Source organism: Leptonotus elevatus, chromosome 19, assembly GCF_054856555.1.
Source record: "Leptonotus elevatus isolate MCC_2025b chromosome 19, RoL_Lele_1.0, whole genome shotgun sequence".
In the NCBI taxonomy this organism is placed as follows: domain Eukaryota; kingdom Metazoa; phylum Chordata; class Actinopteri; order Syngnathiformes; family Syngnathidae; genus Leptonotus; species Leptonotus elevatus.
This window is the reverse complement of record NC_141257.1, coordinates 13,638,448-13,653,376: the sequence shown is the minus strand read 5'-3', so window position 1 is coordinate 13,653,376 and position 14,929 is coordinate 13,638,448. Positions and strand designations below refer to the sequence as shown.

At 37.6% G+C, this 14,929-nt stretch overlaps 1 protein-coding gene across 3 annotated transcripts in view; it reads left to right on the top strand.

Annotated features, from left to right (window-relative positions):
* Positions 1-14,929, top strand: part of rbms3 (RNA binding motif, single stranded interacting protein) — a 292,785-nt gene that overhangs the window by 188,235 nt on the left and 89,621 nt on the right. For all 3 annotated transcript variants that reach the window (XM_086063177.1, XM_086063176.1, XM_086063175.1), the window contains exon 5: positions 12,231-12,388. In XM_086063177.1, coding sequence (XP_085919303.1) covers positions 12,231-12,388 — 158 coding nt within the window. The remainder of the gene's footprint in view (positions 1-12,230; positions 12,389-14,929) is intronic.

The following is a 14,929-nucleotide window of genomic DNA, read 5'->3' as shown; positions in this document are numbered from 1 at the left end:
GGACTATAATTTCAGTTTGATATGAATTCACTTGCTTGCTTTAAGGCAGGTTTATGAGGACAAAGTTGTGAATCATCTGTACAACTTTGGAATTTAACAGAGTAGCAGGTTTTGAATATTACTGCCTCAGAAAAACAGCGGAATAGTACAGGTCCAAGCATGGATCCATGCGGGACACCGCTCCTGTCTTCATTTACAATATTTCACTGACAGCTGTCAAAATTAATCGATTAATCGACACATAATCGATTATCAGATTAGCAGAGATGGCAAATCCAGGTCCAGAAAGCAAAAACTCTGCCACAATTTGGCTTTAGCCCCAGGTGCTAGTTGGCTAGCTCCCTAGCAGCCAATAAAAAAAAAGCACCCGGGGAGCTAGCTAGGGAGCTTAGCTAATTGGTACCTGGGGCTCAAGCCAAACTGCGGCAGGGTTTTTACTTTCTGGACCTGGATTTGCCACCTCTGCAGACTAATCGACAACTATTTTAATAATTGAGTGCTCGCTTGGAGCCATTTTTTTAATTTAAATTTGTCCAAATACTCAGATTTCAGCATATCAACATTAATTGTTTAATTGTTTCTGTAGTCATTCATCAAAGAAGACTGATTAATCGAAATAAGACATTTGTAAATTTTAAATCACTATACGAATATGAAGTACAAAATAAACACCAATCACTGCTTCATAAACAGTAATCATTGAGAAAAATTATTTTGTAATACACTTTACTGCAAAATTTAAAATGAATCTGATTAATCGATTAATCAATTGAATAATCGATAGATACATTGATTCTAAAAAATATGCAATAGTGACAGCACTAATTTCAGCAAGAAGAGAAAAGGGGTTGTTAAGTGTATAATTCTGGTTTTCTTGGACACTTTGACATTTTTGAACTGTGCACAAATGAGTACAAATGTACAAATGAGTAGAACACAATACATTTTTTGTGGTAGTTCTTCAACTTCACCCCCATCTTGCTTTTCACAGTTTATTGTAACAATATATAAAATAACACATTTGTTAAAATGTCTTCGTGTAGTCTTGAGTCAATGTTTGTATTGTTTATCTTCAATTTCTGCTTGTATCCATTGATTAATTGACTGTGCTAGTCATGTCAGAATGACAGGCCTTTTGGACTATTACTTTATATATAATATGAGTGCATTAAAAATGATAGAAGATATCTTCATCTCACTGCAGAAGATTGGTCTCAGGAATGTTAATGTTTTCAGCCGCCATGGGAACAGCTAAAGTGCCATACTCTCTCTCTTACACAATTTCCATATGCTGCGGTGTGTAAAATTGTATCATCAAGTCTTTAAGGTAATGTTTATGCTCGATTAAAATGCACCTCCATATGTTTTTAGCATACTGATTTATCTAGTTTGCTTTAAAACACTTTAAATTAAGCGCTGTTGTTGTTTAAAATGCTTCCTTTATCTACAGTTGATATTAATCGTTTGAATAATGATACTACTATGTCAGTTTAATAGAGCGTGTTACAGGCATAATTTGAAAAATACAAAAAGTAATGAAATGCTGTCCACTTGAGTGTGTTAGCAATGTAGCTGCAGAAAAAAAACAGGCTGTGGTCTCGTGTGAATTATTTGGTGTTGAAGATCTATAAGTTACGTTTTTTATTATGTGCCCAGCAGTGTGGTGTGAGTATTATGAAAGCTTGTTGAGGTTTATTGGGTCATGGCATTAATTTAGTTGGAAGTCACTATATTTACTGCAATTTCTGTGTTTGTCTGTTTTTGCAATATATGAACGTATATGCCTTGGGTAGCCATAGCAATATACTCCACAAACATCGCGGACATACTGTTACTGCAGTGTATTGCATTTCCTGGTACAAACTATTATAAACAATTTGAGTGTGCCAGGTGATTGCGGACATGTTGTCTATCAAATTTATTTTTGCAGACTCAGACTCTGGAATTTCCCTCAGGATTAATAAGGCATCTAACTAGCCATCTAGCTATCTCCCACAGCAACATCTGAGGGGTATTCCCTCTGGCCATTGATATTCTGGTAAACCTGGTAATGCTGGTAAAATCTTCCCCTTGGGAGTGGAGAGCTATCTCTAAGGGTTTTCTTTTCTGTCCACATTGGGGTATCCTAGAGAAAGGCACCAACAGCAGAGACATATTTGCGTGAAGCCCATATCAAGATGCCATCGTATATAATTTGATCCCCTGCCACAGTTTGACTTTAGCCCAGGATGCTAGCTAGCTAGCCGATGGTGCTTTTAGGGAGCTAGCTAGCTAGTGTAGCTAGCATCAGGGGCTAAAACCAAACTGTGGCAGGGTTTTTTACTTTCTGGACCTGGATTTGTCACCTCTGTTCAATACTTATGATGATTGGGTGAGACTGATTGTTGATTAATTGTGTCTTTAAGATACTGAGGCCAACCGTGGTGCTATTGATCTAGTTTGGAGTCTAAAAAATAAATACATGACTTTATACAGTGAAATACTTTTCATCCACCCTATGCCAAGTCCTGTGGCCAGCATTAATCTACTCAGTATGACACAAACATTGACAAAAAAAAGTTCCAAACATTCAGACCATATTCCGTCAAGGACATTTAGTCAAATGCCAGTCCCTACTGTCCATAGAATCATATTACTTGGCGGTATTCTTTTGCATGCATGTAGAAATCTACAAAAACTAATTTGTTCCTCATGGGATGAATAAAGGATTGCTTTTTTTTTTCCTTAACATACTAGACAGGATTGCTTGAGGAAGTTATAGGAGGTGACTACAAAGGTTGAACATCCAGTGTGTATACCGGGTAACCATGAAGCCCTGTAGAGCCAATTATGCATCCAGCTAATCTCCTGAGTAGGCTGTATTGATGGAAGTGGGAGAACAGAAGAGAAAAGAGCGAGGAAGATGCCCACGGTGGAATGAATGAAGGTCATGGATTGATAAGGGGATAGAGAGAAGTGTGTCCAAAAATTGTTGACAGCAAGGAAAGTTGAAAACTGAGAGGTCAGTAGCATGAAGAGGGAGCTGGGCTTCCTCTAGTTTAAATGCAGCATCCAATGCACCCCCCAAGTCAAGACATATTTCTGTCTAACTTTTATCAGTTCAATGAATACAGCCTCGACATCCCCGTTGGCTGAATGGGAGACTTCTTAGAGCTGAAATGTACTCCCTCAAGCAAAGCTATGGCAACGATAGCTCCTTTTAATGTGTTATGTCTGCCTGTCGTGTCAGCTGCTCCCTTACCTTGTCATTCTTTTCAACCACTTCAAACCTGTCAATGTGCACTAACTTCACCAGGATAGGGTTAGCCTTGAAGCTTTAAAATTCTGTATAAATCACAGGATATTGTTTTGCATTTTGCAGTATCTCACAAAAGTGAGTGCATCTCTCACGTTTTTGTAAATATTTTATTACATATTTTCATGGGACAACACTGAGGAAATAACAGTTTGCTACAATGTGTACAGCTTGTGTAACAGTGTAAATCTATCGTCCCCTCAAAATAACTGAACACACAGCCATTAATGTCTAAACCTCTGGCTACAAAAGTGAGTGAGTACACCCTTAAGTGAAATGTCGAAATGGTGCCCAAAGTGTCAATATTCTGTTTGGCCGCTATTATATTTCAATGCTGCCTTAACCCTCTTTGGGCATGAAATTCACAACACTATAAAAACAATAAATAAAATAAAAATAGAGTAACATTTACTAAAATCTAGTAAAGTCTTTTTACTCAGAAATTCTAAGTAAATTTTACAAGGAGAGTTTTGAGTAGTATTGTTCCGATACCGATACTGGCATCAGCAGAGGCCCCAATACTGCGTTAAAACAGTGGTATCGGTATTGGTGAGTACTAACAAGTAACATGCCGATACCATTAATTCTGACGCTAATATAAGACTTTGGATGCAGAATCTTGTGTCTTGCTCATGCACGACATTCACTGATGTGTGACATTATCCTATTGGACCTTGAATGCTCTGAACCAATGGCAGGGCAGCTTTTTCATGTTGAGAAAAAAATGTAGGTATCAGTATGGTATCGGCATTGGACAATACTGCAAAGCTGGGTATCGTATCGGGGGCCAAAAAACGGTATTGGAACAACACGAGTTTTGAGTACATGTTACCAATATTAAAAAAAATAAAAATAAAAAATAACTGAAACATTGAGGAACAAACTCATGACCTTCAACTTGAGAGACAGCCACTCTACCACCTGAGCCATGCCACTCTTGCTGTTTGCCACTATACTGCTTTGCTAGTGTATCCAAAATGAGACCAAAAACTGATCTCTTGGTGGTACAATGATTCTGCCTGAAACTATTAATATACTGACACACTGCAGGAGCGGCATTGCTCAGGTGGTAGAATGGCTGTCTTCCAACCTGAAGGTTGTTGGTTTGTTCCTCAACCCTCGCGTAGCATTTTTTTAAATATTTTTTTGTTTAGTTTTAGTTTTAAATAAACTGGTCAAATGTACTCAAAACTCTCCTTGTAAAATGTACTTAGAGTTTTTTCAAGTAAAATTATTATTTTTTAATTATAGTGTAGGTTGCCATTGGAATTCTCTTCCACTCTTTTATGACAACATCCCGCACACCAGCTGCGGGATGTTGGAGGCCTTGTGATTCTCCACTTTCCATAAAAGGACACCCCACAGATGCTCAATAGGCGAGGATTTGGGCTTGTTATCTTGTTGGAATGCTGCCTAGTTTCCAAAGAGAGCAGATAAGAGCGGATATTGGCATTCATGGTTTCCCCCATGAACTCTTCAGACTTTTGCAACTGCAGACCATGACACTCGCACCACCATGTTTGTGTGTAGGCAACACACAATTGTCTCTGTATTCCTCACCTGGTTGCCACCACATAACAAATAGGTTCATCTTGGTCTCATCAGACCGCAGGAAGTAGTTCCATTAATCCATGTCAATATCTTGTCTTAAAACTATTTGTGGCCTTTCTTCTGCATCATATTTTAAAGAGGCATAACAGCCATATAGACCAAGATGATGCAATGTGTGTTTGAGCCCTGGCAAGGTGCCTCACCCACTTGCCCAGCAATGCTAGCAGCACTCAAATGCCTATTTTACAAAGATAAGCTCTGGATATGACACTAAACACATGCCCTCAACTTACTTTATTTTTTATGGAAAGGCCTGTCCTCGATAGAACGTGTCTTATTAAACCACTGTATGGTTGTGGCCAATGTGCTGCTGCTCAGTTTCAGGGTGTTGGTAATCTTCTTATAACCTTGACTGTCTTTAAAGTATGTAGATACATCACCAAGGAAACACAATGACTAATTTGGTCCAGAAAAATAACACACTTATTTGCTGCATTTTGGAAGACCTGATAAAAGCTTTTGTCAATGTAATATTGGCCTAACTTGGGTGTAAACAGTGTGGTTTCAGTTCCCACTCAGTGTAGGTGTGGATGTCTCTGTACAGTACTGTGTGAGCCCTGTGATTGACAGGTGACCAGACAATGGTGTCTTCTGCCTTCTGCCCAAAGTCAGCTGGGATAGGATCCAGCTCGCCATGGCACAGAACAAGATAAGCTGTATAGAAAATGGATGGGTAGACTTTTTAATTGCTTGTATACAAATAGTTTGGTCTCTGGAGTGTCTGTCCAGTGCCCACTCGTCAAGTGTGAAATTACCAATTAAATCTATTGTCTGAAAATGTGCCTGTAAACAAGCCATTCTTCATTTTAAGAATTGTGTCTTAAAATTCTGCCCATTTAAAAAAACAAGCAAACAAACAAAAAAACACAATGAGTGTCTCAGGTCACCACTCTTAGAAAAAATGAACACTACGTACTACAGCCAGACTGTTGTGTCTGAAACACTTTGTCAAAGATGAAGATGATGGTGATGGCAGCAACTCCTTCGACTATAACTGCTAATATTAGCCACTCACTTCCCTGAAACACCCCACACGACGCCATTGTCGCTGCCTTCAACGATCAAGGTTGCCAAATTTAGTAGTGTTTTATTTATTTAGATTTTATGTATGTAAGCCTCATGAGGAGAAAATAATTGATCACTGCTCTTGTTGTATGTTAGCTATTGTTACTGTTTTACATCAAAATCCCGGAGTCCAAAGCTCGGCCCAAATTAGTGTTAGCAAAGACCAAATGATGACTGAGTCCCAATCGTGACATTTTCCAAGCAGGTTGGCGAGGAAAAATCTCTCCTAACACACTCGGCAGGAAAATCTCCTCGAGACTTCCAAAAGTCTTGCCTTTGTTGATTTTGATTGGAAGAGAGGGCTGCTCAAATTGTGCCTAATTATCAGCATGTGTACTCCTTTTATTAAGATTGTTTGTTGACAGAACTATAAACAGTCCAATTGTCTCACAAACAAAACAAATGCTAACCTTTTATGTTTATGAGCCATGTTTAAAAAAAATATATATCAACTGTTCTCTAGCCATAAATAAATCCAGGATAGATACAAGTGGCGCAATGGATCATCTTTTGATCTGTGTTCCATACAGTTCGGGCCGCACATGGTCCGTGGATTGGTTTGAATTACCAATACCGTCATTTAGAATGTCAAGACATGCCTACGCAAAGGCTAGTTTCAAAATAAAGCTGATCAAATAATACATTGACACCAATGCAATAGACTTAGTAGGATTTTACTTTGAACTTGGCCTGCATGATGGCGTGACGCCTAGCTTGACTTGTCTTTTCGACATTTTGACTTGCCCTATCGCAAGTTTTATTGACATTACTTTGCTACCATCAATACTACTAATCATATTCAATCGCTTATTTAGGACACTAAGAAACTGCTCTCGTAATTACTTTGTCATTTTATGTTACGGCACAAGTCTCCGTCATTAGCAGCTAGCTGCTAGCAAAGAGTGCTCGGCTTGCAACAGTAGTTCAACGGCTGTTGTTTGGCTTTCTTTCGTTATTTATATCACACATTTTAAGATGATATTTTTATGGGAAAAGGGTTTATAAAATGAAGAAAAATTTAGTTTTTTAAATCTTTTTTTATGATGCAAAAAACATTACATTGTATTAATTGTATAATACGGCACAAGTCACCGTCACTAGCAGCTAGCTGCTAGCAACGAGTGCTCGGCTTGCAACAGTAGTTTGATGACTGTTGCTTGGTTTTCTTTACTTCTTTTTCAATTTATATTAGACATTTTACATTAATATTTTTATGGGAAAAGGGGTTTATAAAATCAATGAACTATTTTGTTTTTTATCTTTTTTCTATGATGCAAAAAACATTTCATCGTATTCATTGTATGATACGGCACAAATCACCGTCATTAGCAGCTAGCAGCTAGCAACAAGTGCTTGGCTTGCAACAGTAGTTCGTCGGCTGTTCCTCTGCTTTCTTCCTTTACTTCTTTTTTCAATTTATATTAGACATTTTAAGTAGATATTTTTGTGGGGAAAATGGTTTATAAAATAAATGAATTTAGTTTTTTAATATTTTTTTATTATGCAAAAAACAATCCGATCCATCATCAAAACTGTGCCTTTGCACCATTGCACCACTGGTACATACCACCATCATGCATCTTGATCCTTTAAGCTCAGTAAAAAAAAATAATAAAAAAAATGGTACAAGATCCTCCTCTGAACTTTCGTGTTTCCCCCGGAGCAGACTGATCTAATACATTTACTACTACTGGCTTTGTGTTCCATGTTATTTGATATGGATCCTCCATGTCACCACAGCATGGTATCTAAACCCAAAAAATGATTATAAAGAAAGAAGCAGAACTAGAAGTTGATGTAGGCTTGGAAAATGGGAGACTCTGTCCTGGTTGCTAAGTCCAGTGGAGCAAAGTGAGACATGATCAGCCACGTTTCTTTGGTTGTTTGCCAAGAATCCTTTTAGGTCAGACACCAAAAGCATATCTTGCTTCTCAGGAGTCTTTGAATGCTTCTCAACATTTTTTTTGTCAAACTATATGTAATCCCCCACTTTTACCTTCTTGGCTAACACCCCTTTGCCTGTAGCATGGTAATGTTCTCAGAAATTACAGCCAGGTATAAACAGACCAGGGTGTTGAAATGAAAAAACAGCTGCAAGGCTGTCAGCTCTAGCATGGGGGCCATTCGTCAGCGGTAAATGACACATCCCCACAACCGCCCGTTCTTCCTGTCACATACGCAGTTGGATTCCTCCTGTTCCTCCTGGTGGCAAGGTGAAGGAATTATGCTCATCAAATGCCCCGTCCAGCCTGGAGCCTTTCCATTAACCTTCTACAACAGTGGTCAATGGCAAAGGGCCAGACAACTGCCATTCCACAGGGGTGAGCTAATACCTCTGGCAGGGGAAGGAATTGACACAAATGCATCTTTATATACATTTGATAGAATAGGCATAATACATAATGCATAATTACTTTCAGATTGGCTACAGATTCACATGCACACACACCTCAATTACTGTTTCATTCATAGCCTGACAGCGGAGTGTACGCCAAGGCTGACATTAAAAGAAATTAAATCTCCTTGTGGAATGTGCCAGCCCATCTCACCTCCGGTTAAGACGCTCCCATTTCCACCACCGCCACCCATAATCTACTCATCTGGGTGTTAAGGGCTTTGTAGCGCGGAACGTCATCAAAGGGAGAATTTAGCGAGGCGGCCGTGCTTACATGAAGCTCGCTCGTGATAATCCACCCGCAAGCCGAGCACCGCCATTAACACACTTTTGTCGCTTCCTTTTTACCGCATATGGAGTAGACGGCGCTTCATTCAAACGCGCATAAACTCTCATATAAGTAAGTAAATCTGTCACATAACTAGTTAAATCAACCCAATGTTGGATTGAAGTAATCCTGAAAAAACATACACAGCCCAACATTCCCAAGAAAACGGAAAGGAATGCACAGCTGCAAGGCTACATGCATCAAATTGAAGAGTGGCGGGGTACATTGGCTTTTTATGGGCAGATTTAATTAAGCCTTATTCAGTGTCCATGTCAGTGTTATACAAACTTGAGGTTTTTTTTGTTTGTTTTTTGCTTCTGCATAGATGTTAGAAATCTGCAGACAAAGAGTGAGCAACCCCCTTCCAACCCTCACTTTCACAACAGGCACTGACGCTGTCTCCAGGACTTTAATCAAATCAAAAGTGTCCCGTCACATAAGATGGCTCATTAATCAGGGGAGGGGCCACTCTTCTCTCATGTGAAATGGAAAGAGGGTAGGATGGAGGAACTTCCTCTCCTACTTAACCTCTTCTTGTGCTGTCAAAAGTTTTATGTGTCGATTCTGACAACTCTGGAGAAGTACTTTAAAATTAATATGTTTACATGCGGTCAATATTCGCGTTAAGGTCAAAATTCCGTTTTCCTAAAGATTTACATCTACACAATGTGGCATTTTTGCCATAGAGATAGAAAAGTGACATGAAAACTCCGCAGAGGAATCTATCTATTCAAAATAGGCTCACTTAGCGAGTGGCAACATAAGATGGCCGCCACACTTGCATGCTTCATTGCGAACAAACCAAAGTTCTGTTCACAAAAGGTTCCGCGATCATGTTTATATGATCAGATATTCATGTTAGAAAATGGGTAACCCAGGGGTCTTATTTGGGTTTTTAAAAACCCAAATATGAGCATATTAGTTTTTTTGCGCTTGTTTACATGGCCTTTCAAAACCTAAATATTGGAAATATTCCGACTTTTAAAGGGTTATTGACTGCATGTAAACGTAGTCACTCTTACTTTATATTATGAAGTAGAATTATTAGGTGTTTTGAAATGAGTGTGTTAATTTCAGTTAAAGTTCCTTTAACACTACCAATTTTTCAACGCGCGATTAATGACCGCCCCTTACTCGGAAAGTCTAAAATGGGGGAATTCCAATCGCAATGCAGCAGACACGTCCATGTCACAATTTAGCAGTAATAAATTTACTAATAATGCATATATTTGTGGATACGGGGTCAAGTTGTACTTTACAATTTTAAAAATGTGCAGACTTTCACAAGTTACTTCATGTTAAAGATTAGATAGCTCTTAATATGAAAAGAAAAATGCACTGAGCTGTCACCAACGTCAACTTACAATTGTAATTATGCCATCTAGTGGCAGAAAAAAGACCTCAACACAAATCAATATCAAACCATACATCTTTTTAATTTTAACTCATTTTTATGTATTATTGTGAAATTAGTGTATCAACGACTAAAAGATGCAGCCATATTTCTAATAGTTAAACTTTTTTTCCTCTTTTATGTTAACATGAATATGAAAACTTTTTGTTTATTGTATTGTACATTTATAGTTTATAAAATTTGCGATTAATTGTGAGTTAACTATTGAATTCATGCGATTAATTACAATTAAAAAATGTAATCGCCTGACAGCCCTAATAATTATATAACTGTTAAAAAATGATATCATATATTAACCACAGTAAATATGAGAATATGGCTGAATCAGTGTTTTATCGAATGTGATAGTGAAGGATATGAAAAATGTTGACTGTCCCTTAGCGCATTTGTCACGCCATCTATCACTTGCTTAACAATTGGCCAAAGACAATTTTTATTTATTTCAGATTTTACTGGTACCGACTGTTAACTTCTTTTTAAACGTTGGCTTCCTTATGAATGCTGAGATGTTAGTTAAAATACTGCTTGTACATATCAAGTGAAAAATAATCAGATGGAAATGAATTGTGTTCAGCAATTTTTTAAATTTATTTTTTACTCATAACTAGTGCGGAACTAATACGGTTTTTATAGTCTGATTTAGAAGTTACTTAAAAACAGGGCTCTTCTCAAAACAAAATTACATCGTTGTAGTTTTTAAAGTTATTTTTGTGGTTCGTTCTTGCTCTCCTCTCCTTATGGGCATTAAAGGGTCATAATCTGAATATATTGTAATTTACTGTGCTCGTAGAAAGTTCACTTCTTCTTTTTTTTTTAAAGTTTGCAGTCAGTTTGACTGACTTGAGCCATTGGTACTTATGTCTTACGGGCTTGGTAACTGATTGACTTGTCTGGCTGCACTGCAGGGCCCAGCTGTTCAAAAGTTGCACACACTGGGCCCTCTGTTACCTCAGGCTCAAGCCTCAACCAGCTGTGCAGTTTTACCTAGCTAGCAGCAACCTCGGGGCACTGCAATTAAAAACACATTTATATTATCAACCCAACACATTTTTTTTCTTAAATTTGCAATGATATCTATCGGAAGACTAAATGCAATTTCTGCAGAAATTGCGTGGGAATGCTAGAAGCTGTATGCTAATAAAAAAATATATATATATAAATTGAAAAATAAATTATGTGAAAATTACCCATTTTTAATTGTAATTAAATGACAAATGAATAAAAAGAAAATTTGAACTGCAATCTGTCTGAGGTGGGATTTAATCATTTCAGAGAAATTATGATCAATTTCCTGATATGATAGTAAGTTGGTATTGAACCATCGAATGTACTAAAACGTGGTCCAAGCAGGGCTTGAACCCAGGTTCTCCAAGGGGGAGGTAATTGTCATATCTAATTGTCATCTGACGATGAAAGAACATTTCAGTGAATTTATAATGCATTTCCTGATATGATAGTCAGTTGGTATACATGTATATCCCTAAGCGTAATGGCCATGGATATAATTTGAATGTACAGTCGGAGATGGGATTCAAACTCGCAACCTCCAGGTTACTGGACAATGCACTTTACCAAATGCGCCACTCAGCAGCATCAGAGAGCTGGTAATGATGATCAGTTGTATGTATAGAAGTAGGCATGGGAAGTGGTACCATAATGATTGACATTTGAGACCAACCAATGATTGCATTAACAGTGCCTAATCAGCCATCCCATGACAGTATAATAGGAGCGTGCAGGTGTTTATTAAAGGGTTCCAAGTTACAGCGAAGCAAAGCAGAACAGGTGGACTGAGTTATGATTTTAAGTTGGTAAATAGATTTTAAGTTAATTGCCCAGGTGCTAAAATACTCAGTTATTGTTTACACCACACCTAACAAATTATACTCTTTCCCTCCTTCATGAGGCCTGCCTATGCAGTGTTTCGCATACCTTGTAGATGAATGTGTTCCTCTTGCCAAATGTGTGAGTTCAACAAGCATTTGGTTGCACGCTTGACAGCTTTACTACACTCTACGGCGTGGCTCGTGACACAGAGCCAATGCGTATTTCATGCTTTCTACACTTGATTCTAATGCATTCCTTCTCATACCTTTTTCTCTTCTACACTTTGGCTCTGCAGCAGCAAGAGCAGGATCCGACCAACCTGTACATCTCCAACCTGCCCATCTCCATGGACGAGCAAGAGCTGGAGAACATGTTGAAACCTCTGGGTCATGTCATCTCCACCAGGATATTGAGGGATGCCAACGGAGTCAGTCGGGGTGTTGGCTTTGCCAGGTACGGTGTAACAATGACACAACAATTTTCACCCATATTGATACCACCTCATTTGCACAATTGTAATTGACTTTTTGAATGCTTATTTAAATTTGAACATACTCAAGACCTTTTTTTTTAATTACTTGCTTTGGTTAAACTTCCCTCCCGGTCCAAACAAAGATAAACAAGCAATTAACTAATTCAAACCCCAAAACCTGTAAATACGTTTTTAATACTTTGTCCTTCACTCCCAAAAACGTATTTATACGTGTTTTTTTAATGCAAGAGCATGCAGAAGGCTTTGATGCAGCTTCTGACATGGAGGTGGCTTAAAGCAATGGTAGTTATTACAAAAAACGTCCAGCAGGTGGCAGCAGATTATAAGGGATCAACCAGGGCCAAGTTGCAACAAGCTCTTTTTGCCAGTGTTTTGAACAGGAATGTGAATAATGCTGAAACTTAGCTAAATTCTTAATGCTAATTGCTGCAAAACGGGAACAGATAGAAAAATATATTTTTTCCCCTGATGAAAGAACCAACTCTAATATTTCTTTTAGCAGGTTCCCAGTTTTTATAGCAATAGAACACAATATTCTGTGGGCCTCGCAAAATCAGTCAAAATTCAGTAAAACAGCCGGGAGCGAAAGGGGGTTGCTTCAGTGAAAATGGCTGGGAGTGAATGAGTTAAATGTTAATGGCAGCATATGCACAGGCATCCCACTATGCATCCACAAACAAGACAGAATATAATTGAAATTCCAATTTTGCTGCAGCAAAGTGGACAGTAGTCGAATTTTTTTTATTAAAGAATCAAAAATCTAAAATATTTATGTACATATTTACAACATCACAGATCGAGCAGAATCAGAGCTACACCTTATGTGGCAACTGTACATGAATAATACATACTATATAGACACTATAATACATACTATATATGCAGATTGTGGTGAATCAGGCCTCTATTTTATGCGGATGAAAATCCGATCTGAATAAGATATCTGTCATTGTGTCTGCAGTATAAGTAGACAGATCTGCGATAGAGCCTACGATAATCTTAATTCTTAACACCGTTGCAATGTTTTTGGCAATAATTTGAATATGCACAATTGAAACAGTCCTGTTGCTGAGGATCATTTGTTGGCAAATGTTCTGGTGTGATGTATAAGTCTTTTCCATTTTGTTTAAAGTATAAACTAATATTTACATTAAAAAGTATCTTAACAATAAAAATTCTAAGTGGTAACAACAACACTTCACAATCAGTTGTTCTCAAACTTTTTACACTAAGTATTGAGGATGTTCGATACCACTTTGTTTCAGTACTTAACACTTGAGTGAGAATGGGCAAGTACCGATACCAGGCCTTATTTCAAGATATCGGTACTCGCAACGACGATGGAGTGTTGGTATTTTACAATCAGGAACTAGAAATGAGAAGAATTAGGATTTCTGTGGGTCATGGATAAAACAAAAGTCATTAAATGGAATTTGATCAAATTACTGCCTTAAATGGCATTAAGAAGCACTAAATACGATGTCAAGAAATTTAAATACAATTGCTGTTCATACTTTATTTGACATATGTTGTGTAAATGAGTCACTTTAAGACAATTTAGCCATAATAAATGTGTTAAATATTTATTTGTGAGGACTAGTGACTTGTTATAATTTACAAGAACAAAGTGGCCTGGAGTCCATGGGTTTCTTCCGAAGCTCTGAATTTGAAAATAAAAATATACTGGTCCTGTCACCAACGTCCAACATGAAACACTAATGCCACTTAGTGGCAAAAATAAACCTCGATACATATCTATGACTCAATTTTAACATTCCTTTTAACTCTAACTTAATGAATTACTTACTATAAAATTACTAGATACAACCACATTTGCATTTGGTAACCATATTTGTCCACTTTTATGTTAACAAGAGTTTGAAAAAAATTGAAAAAGATATTGTACAGTGTGTGATTACTTTCTGATGCATTGTGAGTTAACTATGGAAATCATACAGTTAATTACAATTAAAAATTGCAATTGACTGACAACCCTAATGGGCATTAACTCAGTTTTAAGTTGCATTAAAAACGGCACTATAAAGCATAAAATTAGATTTGATGATACCTGTAGAAACCCTGAAAATATAAAAATAGCATTAATTTCATGCAATTTTTAAAGCTACTGAACGTAGAGGGTTCGAATCGCTACTGCCACCTGCTGACGAAAAATGAAACTGCACATACCGTTCTTCACATACACACCACGCGCATTACGTCACATCCGCAGACAGGGCGCGGGAAATTCTAACCCTGAAAACTATTGGCCAGAGGCTTGCAGGAGTACCCATTGTGAACAGCTAAGGTGTTAATCTACTAATTAGAAGGCATTTCACTCATAAATGGTCAAATAAAAAGCTTATTGTAAAGTTATTTTGGGGAAAAAGTTCCATATTGCAACTTTGCTATATGCTATATTATATAAATGCTATATTGGGACATAGAGCTCTTTCTTTAAAATTATGTTTGTTATTTTTGTGTGTGTGAAATTTTATTTTTTA